At 54.9% G+C, this 14,586-nt stretch overlaps 7 protein-coding genes across 7 annotated transcripts; 3 read left to right on the top strand and 4 right to left on the bottom strand.

Moving 5' to 3' along the window:
* Positions 1–843: 843 nt before the first annotated feature.
* On the top strand, positions 844–2,084 carry CCMA1212_000450 (uncharacterized protein; the record flags this gene model as incomplete). Its single annotated transcript, XM_073697917.1, has 2 exons — positions 844–1,164; positions 1,275–2,084. 2 exons carry the CDS (start codon positions 844–846, stop codon positions 2,082–2,084), a joined length of 1,131 nt encoding a protein of 376 aa, XP_073563410.1.
* Positions 2,085–2,616: 532 nt separating this feature from the next.
* Positions 2,617–3,924, bottom strand: CCMA1212_000449 (uncharacterized protein; the record flags this gene model as incomplete). Its single annotated transcript, XM_073697916.1, has 1 exon — positions 2,617–3,924. The coding sequence occupies one exon, from the start codon at positions 3,922–3,924 to the stop codon at positions 2,617–2,619; it is 1,308 nt and encodes a 435-aa protein (XP_073563453.1).
* Positions 3,925–4,661: 737 nt separating this feature from the next.
* On the bottom strand, positions 4,662–6,374 carry CCMA1212_000448 (putative metabolite transport protein GIT1; the record flags this gene model as incomplete). Its single annotated transcript, XM_073697915.1, has 3 exons — positions 4,662–5,022; positions 5,115–6,089; positions 6,139–6,374. The coding sequence occupies 3 exons, from the start codon at positions 6,372–6,374 to the stop codon at positions 4,662–4,664; spliced, it is 1,572 nt and encodes a 523-aa protein (XP_073563452.1).
* Positions 6,375–7,483: 1,109 nt separating this feature from the next.
* On the top strand, positions 7,484–8,983 carry CCMA1212_000447 (uncharacterized protein; the record flags this gene model as incomplete). The annotated part of the gene is made up of 1 exon (XM_073697914.1): positions 7,484–8,983. One exon carries the CDS (start codon positions 7,484–7,486, stop codon positions 8,981–8,983), a length of 1,500 nt encoding a protein of 499 aa, XP_073563260.1.
* Positions 8,984–9,121: 138 nt separating this feature from the next.
* On the top strand, positions 9,122–10,435 carry CCMA1212_000446 (uncharacterized protein; the record flags this gene model as incomplete). Its single annotated transcript, XM_073697913.1, has 1 exon — positions 9,122–10,435. The coding sequence occupies one exon, from the start codon at positions 9,122–9,124 to the stop codon at positions 10,433–10,435; it is 1,314 nt and encodes a 437-aa protein (XP_073563259.1).
* CCMA1212_000445 (uncharacterized protein) lies at positions 9,143–10,567 on the bottom strand (the record flags this gene model as incomplete). Its single annotated transcript, XM_073697912.1, has 1 exon — positions 9,143–10,567. The coding sequence occupies one exon, from the start codon at positions 10,565–10,567 to the stop codon at positions 9,143–9,145; it is 1,425 nt and encodes a 474-aa protein (XP_073562774.1).
* Positions 10,568–12,587: 2,020 nt separating this feature from the next.
* Positions 12,588–13,310, bottom strand: CCMA1212_000444 (uncharacterized protein; the record flags this gene model as incomplete). The annotated part of the gene is made up of 4 exons (XM_073697911.1): positions 12,588–12,746; positions 12,802–12,985; positions 13,072–13,123; positions 13,187–13,310. The coding sequence occupies 4 exons, from the start codon at positions 13,308–13,310 to the stop codon at positions 12,588–12,590; spliced, it is 519 nt and encodes a 172-aa protein (XP_073562773.1).
* Positions 13,311–14,586: the final 1,276 nt, after the last annotated feature.

Raw genomic sequence — 14,586 nt, 5'->3', positions numbered from 1 at the left:
GACTGTGTCGGGAGATACGGTTGGGACGAGCGATGGGATAATACTCGTAAGCTCTCTATCTGTGTTGCTATGAAGACGTCCCATTAGACAGGGCAAAAGGGACAGCTTGGTCAAGGCCGCTCAAGGTGAACAGGAAGAAGCTGCGTTACTTAACGTGATGTGGCTGTAACGGGAGCTGTAACCTGTGTGCCTCCATGGCAGCAGTTTCAAGCCCTCACACATTTGCAACGCACTGCACAGGGTATCACACATCCGTCAATGAACAATGTTCGATGCATCCAGCCGTTGAGAAGCTTCCATCGGATCCATTGCATCCAGCAGCCTCTCTGTACCCATCAAACAGAAGCACAGCTGCTGAATAAGTCAACCACCCGTCCACCACCAACCCCTGAAGCACCAACACCAGCACCAACACCAGCGGCTTGTCGGGGCCCGTTTTAGTGCCCGCGGCCACCACCAAATTCCCACTCACCCCGCACCGCAGCAGCCCAATAGCGAGCGCAACCACCAGACCGAAGGGGGTGCCTGGCCCGTATCGACAAATCCGGTGACCTCGGCCAAGCACGTCCCTCTCGTCTCAACCCGGTCTCGACGGCCTTCACGACACGACACACCGCATCTCCAATTTCGTTTGCCCGCTGCTCTTCTCTTTTTCCGTCTGCGCAACAGCAGCCCCCCGACCCTGCCAGCCACCGCCGTCGCCGGCCCGTGGAGCGAGATTAAACGCCACAGATCGAGCAAAGACCAGCAAACGGCAAAGGCGAGGAAAGGGAAAGTAGGAAGAAAAAGGAACAAGAGAGTCAAGAACGGAACAAAAAGGGCGCGTCCCGTACGAAAGCAACGATGCCGGATCTCAACTCGGTGCCCCCTTCGCCTCGCGTCCTGGCCAGCGCCACAGCTTCTCGTCGCCAGTCCGCCAACCTGCAGTCCGCATCGTCGCCGCAGCAGTCCGCCTCCTCCTCGGTCAACATCCTGCCCTCCAACCAGGCCGCCGTCAACCAGCACGTCCCGACCCAGGCTCTCCCCTCTCCCGGACTCCCGCCGCAGTCGCCCATGGGCTCCTCCGATGCCGCCGTCGGGCCTGGCCCGGGTCCTCTGCGACACCCGCGGCCGCTGACGGCTTCAGAGCTTCACATGCAGCTGGAAAAGGAGCAGGAGGCAGTGGTATGAACAGCCCCCCTTTGCGCGCCGTTGCCTGCCNGATAATCCCCCCCCCCACCACCGGGGGTGATACCACAGCTGCCATGGTGCGACCATTGACTGACCAACGACAGGTGAATCGTCTGACCCGCGAGCTCTCGCTGCTTCGTGCCGCCCACAATGCGTCGGTTGTGTCCAACGCCTCGTCGACATCGAACGCTACCTCTTCTCACGACCCCATTGTCGAATCCTCGCTCTTGTCCGGCTCCGGTTTCTCGATTCCCACCTCTCGCCGCCATCACAGGACCTCGTCCTCTACATCCCAGACGTTCCCCAATCTCGCCTCGTCATACGAAGCCCGAGCCCGAACGTCCCATCCGGCATCGCTGTCACGTCAGAATAGCAGTGCGTCTCGCAGAAGCCAGACTGGATCGCCCGCGCCGCCCAGCTCGATAGATCCCTCGACTTATTTCCATCAACAGAGGAACCCGGCAGCTGCCAGCTCCGTCATGATGAGCTCCGTGGTTGCTACCCCTGGCAGCTCCGTACCCGGTGACCAGATGAGCCCTGGGCTGCTGCCCGCAACGCTGCGCTACGAGGAGACGGCCTTTTACCGACAGGAGCTAGACAATGCAAAGAAGGAGAACGAGGCCCTCAAGCGTCGCATCCGAGAGCTGGAGAGGATTGTTCGAGAGAGACGGTCGAGTGACGCGAGCCGGAATAGGAGCGACAGCGTGAGCACTACGGCAAGCGCGAGCATTGCACCAGGCGGAGGCGTCAGCATCGCTGGTCCTCGAGACAGCATCTATGGCCAGGGCCGGGACCGCGAGCGAGCCATGCAGAGCACCACGAGCTTGGCTGGCGGAGTCAGCATTGGCGTTCCCGATGAGGAGGTGAAAGTAGGCGAGAGTGCCGCAAGCGGACGACCCGGAAACGACAACTAGGAATAATCCGAGTACTCCGTACAACTGCCTAGACCAACTATTTTCAAAGATCAGCGGGTTATTCGTATGGAAGATTTGGGCCGTGTTGGCCGAGGGGGATATTCATGGCGTTACGGATGCTTTATCAGCGAGATTTTGAGATGATTCTCACAGCAGGTTAATTCTTTCTCTCCTTTTTCTTTGCTGTTTTCTCGAGCTTGCTTCTTCTACCTTCTGGACGGGGCAGAAAAGACCAAAGGCATTGGTATCTCGTAGAGTTGTTTTCTTGTTTCCTTGTCCCTTTGTCAGTTTTCTTGCGGTACAGAACACTAAACCAGCTCGATGCCGAGTAGGCAGTTTAGCTGCACCATCAAGAAATCCAATGACTTATGAATCGCAAACTTTTGATACTACCTGGTTTTCAGGGTTATTGGCTAATACATTGAACCAAATTACCGCATCGTCGTCTGCTCACAATCGAGTCACAAACGCCGAGTGTCCCCCATAATCTGTTACTCAGCCACAAAAAATAAGGGGGAGCCCAAGGGGGTCTTCAATCCGCGGATGACGCCTCCTCGTGAGACGACATGGTTCTGAGCTTCTTCGCCCTCTTGTTGAGGACCTCGACCAGAGGCTTTTCGTCATCCGAGTCATCAGATGTAGCGAAATTGTCGCTATAGTCCATCCTCTCCGTTGTCCGATGTCTTTTCGCCCGCGTCGCTGTCCGGCTGAGAGGCAAGTCCTCCGACCCGTGACCCGAATCTTCAGCATCAGGTGTGGTCTCTAGACGAGACTCTTCATGCTGAGGCGCGGATTCGACCACCTGCTCCTGCTCGAGCTCCTGCTCCTGCTCCTCGTCCCGGCCATCTCCGTCTTCTTGCAGGCCGTTTCCATCGTCGCCTTCCTGCTGCTGCGCCACTAGTTCACGCTGACGCTTATCGCGCAGGTAAAAGATAATGTCGCGAATAAGTTTCCCTAATTTCGGGCGCTCGCGGGAGGGTTCGTATTTGTAGATTGCGGCGACGGCGCAGCGGAATATATATGATTCATAGGTCTTTTCCTCGAGCATCTTGGCGATAAAGTCTTTTTCCTGGGACTTGGCGTCGAGGACAGCGGCAAGACTCTCGCTTGTTGCACGTAGCTCCTTGGTCTTCTTTTGTTCTTGCTCGAGTTGGTGTAACAAGGCGTCGTATTCTGGAGATTGGATGTTGTCGGACTCGTCGACCTTTTGTTTTTCCGCGTCGAGCTCCTTCAGGGTGGCATTGTGGGCTGCTTGGAGGCTCTTGAGTTTGGCTTTGGCCTTGCTGTTTCCTGCCTCGAGAGACTTGATGATGCGCGTATGGGCTGCGAGATGGGTCTCGAGGGATTCATTTCTGGCGAGAATCTCGTCGGCTCTTTGTCTTTCTTTCTTGAGCTCCTTTGTGGCGGCATTGAGGGCATCTTGGAAGTTTCTGTAATCCGCTTCGAAAACAGACTTTTCCTTTTGTCTTTCTTTCTTTGAGAGTTCCAAGGCTGCATCGAGCTCGTTATGTCTTTCCTTGAGGCTGTTGTACTTGTCTTGAGCTGTTCGTTCTCTCTTCTCGAGATCCAGAACGAGTCGGGTCACAGGATATTGATCGATGGACTGTTCGCTGGCTTCAGCCGCGGTCGACGTCGTTTTGGCCTTGGTCGAGGAAGGATCCTTTCGTGCAGCGATGGCGTTTTTCAGAGGACTTGATCGAAAGAATGGATCTTTGGGACTTCCTTGGTGGCTTCGGCCTGGACGCTGAGATTTTGAACCTTCTCCATCTCCGGACTCGGGCGTTCGTTTAAAGCCGACCGCTTGCTTCTGCCGACCGCGAGGGGTGGTTACGGGAGTCATGGTTCGTTGCTACCAGAGTTAGCACTGCGTCTAATGTAAGTATCAGAGCTGTGAGGCTTTACATACCTTAGTCGAGACTCGAGAGGCGGTTGGCCTGATATTGAGCGAACAAAGCAACCTTGACGGCGGATATCTGGTGTTTCCAAGAATTCCCAAAAGACGGAGAAGAGGAAGGGGAGGAAAAGGGCGGAGGCAGTCAATCCGTTCTGCCTTGCGTTTGCCTCGTGCCTACTGTTCCGCCCATCACATTGCAGGGACTGTGGGTGAATCGAAAGTGAGCGAGAGTTAGGCAGAACATCTTACGCGAGTGAATGAAGTGCCCCTGGCTCCCATCTGTTCATGTACCAGCTTGTCTCCAGTGTGAAACAAGGAATCATTCGTCTCGAGACCATAAGATACTCTACATGTTTATCCCAGGCAACTAACTTCGGTGGACGAATTCTGCCGAGGTTACCTGAAGCCAGTCGCGATATCAGCATCTTAACTTCCAGGGGTCACTACGACATGTAGGAATGCATGCACAAGACGGAATATCAGATAATATATCATCAAATACTGGACTTACTATAACAGCCACCATATAAATAGACAGCCTCGGTCGTTCCAGAAAGACATTGTTAATGACGGGTGTTGAAATCATACCCATAAACGACCGCTCGGAACACTCCTCGGAGTATACATTCTGCCGAAGCGAGTTTCAAAGTCTAGCCCCTACATCGCAACCTCATACTCAAGCCTCAATCTGCCTGACGATTCAATATCACGCCGACAGGATCCTTGGTGTCAGCATCTCCCCAGGTCGCCTCCCATCCATGATCCGCCAGATAGACCTTCCAAGCCTCGTCGTCGTCGTCCAGCCTGCGCGACACATCAGGAATGACGAAAAAGGACACGAGGCCGCCCAGCACAGCGAAGGCGGAGCCGATGAGGAACGCGACCTGGTTCCCCTTGTCGGGATTGCTGGCGTACTTGTTGAGGATGGCCGTAAAGACCTGCGTGCCGATTGCGGCTCCGGCCTTGGACCAGGCGCTGATGAGGCCCATCATCTGGCCGCGGATGGACGTGGGGAAGCTTTCCGAGGCAGTCAAAACGACGGTGCTGCAGATTTCAGATTGTCAGCCGTCTATTCTGTGATGCTCCACGGAGTCTCGAGAGACAACAAGGTTTTGTGTGTTGGTTTTGATACACACCTTCCAGGTCCCACCTCGCCGAGCGTCAAGAAGATGCCATAAAGCACGACAAAGAGAGGAAAGACTGTCTGGATAGGGCCGATTGCGCCCCCAAGAACGAAGCCTAGTATTGCCTGCAGCCCGAAGCCGAGAGCCATCGTCTGCCGTCTCCCGATCCTGTCGGACAGATATCCTCCCAGAAAGGGGCCAGGGAGGTAGAAGCAGTTGATGAGAACACCCCATCCAAGAGACTTGGTGAGACTCTGTCCCACATTGGCACGGTTGACGATCGTTGAACTGAAGATTCCAAAGGGAATGGAGATCCAGTTATACAGAAACCAACTGGCCGCGGCTCCTATAAGTGGCCTATAGTACCGCTTCAGGGCCAGCCAGTACGGCACTCGCTGCTTTCTCATGGCAGACTTCCTATAAGCCGTAGCAACAGCCATGCGCATGCGGAACCAAAAGATGCCGAGCGGAGGGATGGCGCCAAGCGCGAACGACGTCCGCCAGACAATTTCGTACTTGTCCTCTCTCTGGCCGACGCAGAGCAGCAAGAGGAGAGGCACCAATCCGCCAAAGACGTACCCAAGGTCCGAAGACAGATCCGCCAGCATGGCAAACATGAAGCCGCGGTGCCTGCGGTACTGGCGACTCTCGTCGGTAGCCTCAACGGCGCCGGCGCCCGACACGGGATACTCGCCCCCGGCCCCGACGCCGGCAACGCCGCGGGCGACGATGAGCATCCAGAAGAGGCCCTTGGGCGAGGTGCCATTGGCGGCGGCGGACATGGCGATGCCCAGCACGAGCAGGATGGTGGTGGCCACGGCGCCTGTCTTGCGGCCCAGCTGGTCGACGACGACGCCGAAGAAGAGCATGCCGATGATCATGCCGATGAGGAAGGCGTTGCTGAGGCGCGAGTAGATGGAGTTGGAAAGGTCATTGGGGTAGATGACGCCGAGGAGGAGCTCGACATTGCCTATCACGGCAGCGTTACTGTGATGAGATGAGGTGATGAACTTCTTCGTGGAGGACTGCGACTTACTAGCCGTCGGATCCAATGGCCAGGCCTGAGAAGAGGACCATCAACCAGACGGAGAGCTTGCTATAGTATCCTTTGGCTGCCTCTAGCACGCTCCCAGCTTCAACATCGACATCTTTGCCTTTCTCATCATCTTTGGCGACATTTTCGGCCACTGTCTCACCAACTGTCTTGGTTACAGTATCAGAAGGTATGACTTCCACGTCAAGAACCTCAGTCTCGTTTGATTCGACGGTCATGATGCTTGCAGTTGACGAACTCTACCAAACATTCATTCCTCTCCGCTTGAAGTCGTGTTGATCCAAGTGCACGCGAAGTCGACTTACACGAAGAGGGGTTGTAGAGAAGGAGGCTGCAGGTAGGGTTACATGCGCTTTTCCTCGACTTCATGCTGGTCTTGTACCAATACTGCAACAAGACTTGCAGCACTTGCAGGCCAATCACTTGCTCTACTTCGGACGCTATCCAGTTGGTCAGAGAAGATCGGCATCGGCCTTGAGATAACGAACGTTCTTACAGACATTTATCTCCTTGGTGATGATAGCCGAAGTGCTAGCTCTGTGAGCCAAGACACATTTTCCGACGGTCACTTTCACAGCGTCTACACAAAAGAATCTTATGAAATTACACAAGATATGTTAATCTTGTCCTCAATACCAGTCAGTCAAGTCATCCCAAAGTATGCCGTTTCCTACCCAAACCATGAGCGCCGCTTCTCCTTGCGACAAAAAGGGGAACGCACCGCCAATGCAATGTTATACAATGCTTTCCTCTTTCAGTTGGCCGAACTTGTGGCTTACTTTAAGGCACGGATGGAATGACATTCAAGTGGCCTATTCGACCCCGCTCATACGATAGCACACTTTCGAAGAGGAGACGCTATCAACATGCGAAAACCGCTTGGGAATGTTTCGTTGCATAGCTCCGGCTACAGAAAGGATGATATACGAGCAAAGACAAATACCACACTGTTCCCCCCACATAGACGCTCTAACAAGCAGCGTCGAACCATTGTGGGACATTGAGAGGTTGCATGGCAGGGGAGTACGTCACGTCTTCGGACTCTGGCGCTGCTTTGGAAACCCTCCATTCAGCCTATTAGCCGACAGCTCAAGCGGATGCCAGTTTCTCGCTATCGAACCTGCCATGAAGCCCATGTTCGAGGTTCTCCGTTATCGCAGGCGAGACACAATCATTTACAAGGTTGCTGCATTCTTAGCTTATCATGAGCTATACTCCAAAGCCAAGGTTCCCCGAGTGCGGTTTGGATTCTGACCTCTTATCAACGGATGTTCGCGTAGCACCTGGCTCTCGATGCCTGTGGTGATGACAACCGTGACGAGACGCAATGGACAGCCAGCTCATTCCTGGTGAAAAGGGTGCAACCCTTCCGACATCAGCAACACCATCACCACAACTCCCGCAAAGAGAAGCATTCCAGCACCGTGCTTCGTCAAGGAGATTCCGCATCTCCATCTTCATACTCCTTATCCTCACACCCCTTCTCCTCTTCAAAAACGCCCACAACAGCCCCTTGTCCCTCTACACCTCTCGCCAAAAACCAGACGTTGCCAGCGTCCAGCAATGCTCCATCAACAACCTCAAATCAGATCTCTCCTTCCTAGACGCCGCGCAACCCATTCAAGCGGCAGAGTTCATCCTCCGCAGAGACCGTCTAGCACAGGCCCTCGCGGCCAACGGGGTCGACGCCTTCGTCCTCGAGCCAGGCTACACTTTCCAGTATTACGGCAACGTCTCGCAGCAGGACTGGGAGCCATGGGAACCTGAGGAGCGGCCCTTTCTCATGCTTATCAAGCCGCAGGTATCGCCCAACGGCGGTGTCTACGCAAAAACTGCATTTCTGTCGCCGCATTTCGAAGAGGGCCGCGTGCGCATGCTGGGCATCCCGTCTCGTGATGACGCCGAGCTGGACATTGTCGTCTGGGAAGAGCACTGGAACCCGTACACGACGCTGCTCAACTCTAGGCTTTTCGCCGGCGGCAGCGAGCCCCCGACGCTCATGATAGAGGAGGAGATGCGCGACTACATCGTCCGCGGGCTCACCGCCGCAGGCTTCCGCACCGTGGGCCTCAGCCCCAAAGCCGAGCTCGTGCGGCAGCAGAAGACGGCGGCCGAGGTGGAGATCCTCCGGGCCGTCAACACCGGCACCGTTGCCGCCGTGCGAGCCATGCGCCCGTGCCTCGTCCCCGATCTGACCGAGGACCAAGTGACCGCCATCCTGGACCAGACGCTGCTCTCCATTGGTTTCGGGCTCTTCTTCGACATTGTCCTCTTCGAGGAACACGGCGCCCTCCCGCACGGGGGCTTCGTCACGGGGGGCAAGAAGCTGACGCACGACTCCATGGTCGTCATCGACGTCGGCGCGCACTACCTCGGCTACTCGTCCGACATTTGCCGCAGCTTCATGATTGACCCTCCATCAGGAAGACGAGACCAACATGTCGCAGACCCCCTGCGTGCCGAAAAGGAAAAGGTCTGGCGCATCGTCCTGGACGCGCAGACCGCCGCCGCCAAGGCCATGAAGCCCAACGGCACAGCCGCCAGCGTTGATATTGCTGCCCGTTCCGTCATTGAAGATGCGGGCTACGGGTACGGGTTTACGCATCGCCTTGGCCATGGCATCGGCATCAAGGCGCATGAGTCGCCGTACCTGAACAAATGGAACACTGGCTCGCTGCTCAAGCCCGGGATGACGTTTACCAACGAGCCGGGTATCTATCTGGAGGGAAAGTTTGGTGTCAGACATGAAGACGTTTACCTGGTCATGGAGGACGGCGAGGCAGAGCTCCTCACGGGCCAGCGAGCAAGAGGAATTTATGAGCCTTAGAAGAAATAGACTGTATGAGGGATATGTAACGCAGAAAAGGGGGGGGTAATCATTCATAAACTCCTGTCTAGAAGATATCTCAATGTACCGCTTCTTTTCCGTCTGCTCCTTTCCCTGCCGCTACAAACAATTGCCATCATGCCAAAACACCACGCACCATCACATCACCACATCGGAAGCAGAAGAAGCCCTGAAGTCCACAGGAAACCCGCTCGCAATCGTACTCCGCGGCAAACTCCGCAGCCACGGCAAGGCATCCGCCTCGTGAACAGGGCTATGATTCAGGCTGCAGCTCACATAGACGTTCCCGTCCACGTACGCCCAATCCGTCACCTCCGTCGTGCTCTCAGCCACCTCCCCGGGAAACGGCGACGCGCTCACCGCCGCGCAGAACCAGGACATGTGCTGGAAGACGTCAATCAGGGTGCGAATCTTTGCGCTGACGCTCATCCGGATCCACGAGCCCTCCGTCTCGACGTGGGCGAATCTCAAGCCCGGACACTGCGCGCCGTTGCCGTCGCCGCTGCCGTCCCAGAGGGACATGCCCGAGAATGTCTCTCCCTGGAGGAGCGACGACGCCGCGTTGAAGAGCGCCTCGTCGAGACATTGCAGCACGACGGGGCCGCTCTTTGGCCACTGCCGCTCGGTGTACTCCGCCACAGTCATGCAGACGTGCTCGGCCGCCGTCCCCGTCACAACCGGCAGGGACGCCAAGCGGATATACACGAGATCGCTGAAGCCCCCCAGCGGATTGAAAAGCTGACACTCAAACTTGAACTGCACAATGTGGAATCCGTCCGCGGGCGGTCTCATGTCCGGCCTCTTGAGGACAACATCCCAGATGGCCGACTCGGCGAAATGCATCTGGACGTAATGCGGCGACAAGAGCAGCCTCTTCATCTCATCGACCAGCGTCCTCGCCGCATCCCCCGTCGTGATGAGCGTGTGCAAAGCGCGCGCAATCTGCTCCGGCGAACCCCCCGGCGACTGCTCCGGGAACTCTCGATGCCAGAACCCGCACAGCAGCTGCAGCGCCAGCGCAAAGTCGATGCCCCGGGCATTACTCGACCACGTCAGAGGCCGCCTCGAGAGTCCCGGCCCCAGCTCGTCGAGCACGCAGCGCGCCGTCTCCGGCCCGTTGAGTATGAGCACGAGCTGCCTGACGGGCCCCTGGAACAGCAGCGAGACCTGCCGCGAGAGCTGCTCCCCCGAGTAGGGCTGGTCCGCGTCGTGGTAGAACCGGAAGAGCTCGTCCCAGAGGCGCCTCGCGAAGGACGCCAGGAGGCGGTCCAGGACGATGTCGAGGTTGGGCCGGACACGGCGGTGCGGGAGGTAGTAGTGCGCGAGGAGGAGCTCGCTGCCGAGGCCGTCGGCGAGGGTCTTTGCGAAGGAGGCGACGAGGGCGCCTGCGACGAGGGGCGGGATCTGGACCTCGATGTTGTTGGTTGGTGATTGCTGGGAGAGGCATGTTGGGAATGGGGGCGTGGGAGGCTTGATGCGGGAGTAGGCGGATGGGGATGATGGCTGTGGTGGTGCTGGTGCGGGTGTTGTGCTCCGTAGGGTATCCAAGGGCGGTGGTGGCATTGTCTGGTCATGGCTGTGTCGACTGATGATGATGATGATGATGGTAATGAAGGAAAGAGTAAAAGTGGAAGAAGAAGAAGAAGAAGAAGAAAACGAAAAAGAAGAAGATGACTTGTGGTGAGAGGTTGTTGCGTGGTAACGTATGAGAAAGAATATCAAGGCGTCGTGTAAGCCATAAGCCGCATCACCAACAGGCTACACCACCCTCCTTAGACACAACCTTGAGCTTTTGCACCACAGAATCCCCAAACACACAAACCGAATTTCCCGCCCAGACAAGGAAAGAGTACATACGAGCTATTACTCCCGGTGCTCATTTCAGTACCCCATCTTTCTATTACAAACGGGGAAGCAAATTGTGGTCAAAAGGGTAGTTATAAGACAAAAGTCAAAAGAATAAAAAAAAAAAAAAAATTGTGTGTAAGCTTCTTTTTTTGCTATCAGAAGCTGACGTTGCAAGCATTGCGCGTCCCGCTCCCGAGCTAAAGAATGGATGCGTCTGCCCGTTATTCTCCAGCAAAAAGACTCGCCACACATTGCCCTTTCCGACCTTTTTTTTTTTTTTTTTTCCTCTTTTCTTTGAAGGGAACAACGATCTACCGAGAGAATATGTGTTCAATTGTGTTGAATCAAGGGCTTTACGTTGGTACGTAAGCATTCTAGTGCCTGGCAGGACATTTTTTTTGGATCTTCAGAGGTTGTCAAGTTGCGCGTCTTCGGACAAGGTAATGAAGCATCTACCACCCGCCCCAGTCGGCGAATGCAATACCTAATGGGGTAACTCATACGAGACACGCACACAAACCGCCTCTTACACCTCTCCGGTGCATGTATCCGAACTTTCGTTAAAAAGATGCTACAGCACTCTTCAAAAACGGCACACAAAGCAATTGAGTAGATGCAGTTGGCAAGAAGGTTTCAGGGTGAGCGACCCGACCGGTGACGTACCCCAAGAGGGGATGCCGAATCGGGTACAGCTGCCTCGATCAACGGGGCCGTGCGTCCGACTTCAGCTCCAAATTCAGCATCAGCAGCAATTCAATATTCCGAGCTCGATAATCACAGGTCTCTACAGATACAAATCCATATCCAGAATGCGGTTACACTTTTGGTTCATTTCAACCAACGTAGCTCCCATCTTCTTCCTCGTGGGGCTAATGATAAGGTATAGTACTTTGTGGTGAGACCCACAAACACAACAAGTAAGGTACAGTATAAGACCAGCAATAACGGACTCGCAACGACTGACGACCATTCCAGCTACATCGAATTCAATCGATACTGCATCTAATCATCTTCGTGGTCTTGAGGAAGGACAGATCATCGTTCTTGACGCCCTGTAGGCGCCACATCTGTACGCCAGTGCTTATAGCAGCTCCACGCAGTACTCTAAACATGCCGAGATGCTTTCGAGGAGAGCCGGCAATGGACCTCAAACATCTCCAAGGGCCGAAATCAGAGAATCTCAAGTTTGTAGGGAGTAAAACAGGCGCGTTTCACTTCGTAGAGAATACTCTGAGAGGAAATCCCAGATGCAGACCGCCGTGAGACTAAAAGTGCTGTTCGCCAACCCAATTGGACCGACTCTGGAGATGCTGAACGGGGCTGCTGCAGTGCTTCTCTGATTTGGGGATACAGTATGAACATCACACATCTCTTGACAAAGCAGCGAGACAATCCGTTGATCGCCACGACCCCGCATCCGCCGACAATGCAAAGAGGGGAAGCCGACCACCACGGACCGCCAGATGTAAAGCAAGGCCGATGATCGAAAGGGTCTCAGTAAATGATCACGTAGGGGCAAGTTGAAAGAGTCCAAGTTATACATTAAGAGTGCAGAGCACTCCGTTGCGCAAGCAATTCAGCTACATTGGCGATGCTTCCAGCAATCGCAAATATGCCCCGACCAACAACATCTAGTTGCAATATCCCGGGCGCCGACTCGCACCGAACCGCGAAGCCAAACAAAAACAATTGAAGGAACTATTGGAACAGACATTAGGATGGTTGAATGGGTCATTTACTCTTCCGCATCCTTGTTCTTCTTCTTCTTCTTGCCGCCGCCGCCGCCGCTTGACGAGCCCGTCGCCGGCTGGCTTTGGAGATGCACTTCAAAGTAGTTCTCGCCTCGTTCCCATGCGAAGCCCTTGAGGTATGGGTTGTCAAGCTCATCATCGGCCTGCAAGCACGTTAGCCCGCCATCTCGGGGAGACGGTGGTTCAACCAGAACTTACTCGGTTCTTGTTCGCCTTGTGAATGGCCGACAGTGCGTCGCCTATTGTCAGGCCCTTCATGTTGCGAGCTACGACCTCTTTGCCGTGAGGGAACTTGAGCGTTATGCTCTTGATGGGAGGCTTGGTGAGGGGAATTTGTAGCAGCTGATCATTGTCAAGATCCTTTGGCCGCTGATTTATTTTCCTGATGCAAACAAACAAGGCATTAGCATGTGAAGCGACAAAGAGAAGTCATGGCAAGATGCGGTGGATCAGCAGATGAAAACCTACCAAGCAGTCTGCTGCGTCTCCAGCGCCAGCTCCAAAGGCGCATTGCTCTCGTCTGTGGCAGGGCGTCAGTATTCTGGGTCTTCGGAAGCGCGGAAGCATACAGGACGCGACTTACTAATTTCCGCAATGGTCATGACACCAGCCGCGCTAGAGCTTGTTCTCCTATGGCCCTTCTCTTTCGGCGGCGATGATGACAGGCCTTGGACGGCGGAATCGACCTTGGTGAGAGGTTCAGACATGGTGGTGGCTGTTCGGTGCTGCAGGGATCAATATGGATCCAAGAGCTGGAGTGACTGTGTGAGAAGAGATGCCGAGATCAAGAGAAGAGCCAAGGCACAGTTACTCACTGGTTGATGAAGTTGAAGATGGAAGATGAACAAAGACGTGATGGTTAGTGAGGTGAAAGGAAGAAGAAGAGGAGAAAAGAGGAGAAGAGGAGGGTTGGGGAGAGGGGAAGTAGTGGCCTGATAAAAGGGAAGGAAGGGGCGGGAAGGGAATCAAGAGAACCGGGAAGGCACAGGCACGGTCGTACTCGCTTCCGAGAGCAATCCCACTGCCTGTCCCTTACTCAGTTGGCAGGGCCGGGCGGGGTAGCGACTGCCTTCTCCCGAACGAGGAATGAGCATTGCCAGACTGGATCGCGTGACGATGATACCACATTATCCGCCATTCACTGTGCAGGATTACCGCTGGCGAGGGCGTCTGAGTGGTACTCGATTAGGTTTAGCATCACCGTGCAGCGCTAGTTCTACTAGCTTCTATCCACCAAAATCCGGGGAAAGAATCTGGGGAAATGACCCACTGGCAGTCGAGTACCGGTTGAGAAAAAAAAAAAGAAAACAGATTCGTGCATCAGGGGCAGATGGGGATGAGGTCATGGTCGAGAAGTGCCGCGATCTGGATCTGATATAGTCGCAAAGAAAACTTTGGCCATCCATTTGCTCCCGGAGCTGCTGGGAGAGCAAAGAGCCGGGCGGTGGCATCACGAAAACTGGACTCGAATCAGCCGTCCAATGCGACTAAATCGCCCCCCTCCCCGTCTCCGGCCGATCTCTCCGAGTGGATCCGGATACTTCACTGCAAGGAGCCCACTGCACTCTGCGCAAGGTAACCAGTACATGCATCATATCTCTTGAACCAGCACTGGCCTTGTCTAAGAACAGAATCAACCGTGGGAAAGGGAAAGTGACGTACCCCTCCCTCCATCGTCCCATACAGCCCGTCCAATGATGTCGGCGATAGGTCCAGAACTGAATCGCATCCGGACTGTGGTGCAGCGCCATTTTAAAGGGCGTCTGGGCAATGGATGGCATGATGTCGGCGGTGATTGGCTGTTGCAGCTGGTCAGACGGTCACTGCAATGCATTCACTTGTACAGTACAGGACGTACGGTATCAGCAGCCATCGTCAAGTGTGGCAGACCCGAAGCGCAAACATTCTCATTATTGCCTGTCACTTACTCCGCAGCGGCTGATGATCGTTGGAGGACGCCTTTGATGGATTGTTTGGTCCAAA

The sequence above is a fragment of the Trichoderma ghanense genome (assembly GCF_004382785.1).
Source record: "Trichoderma ghanense strain CCMA-1212 chromosome Unknown scaffold_0, whole genome shotgun sequence".
NCBI lineage: Eukaryota > Fungi > Ascomycota > Sordariomycetes > Hypocreales > Hypocreaceae > Trichoderma > Trichoderma ghanense.
Note: the sequence above shows the minus strand (reverse complement) of the source record. Positions and strands in the feature narration are given on the sequence as shown.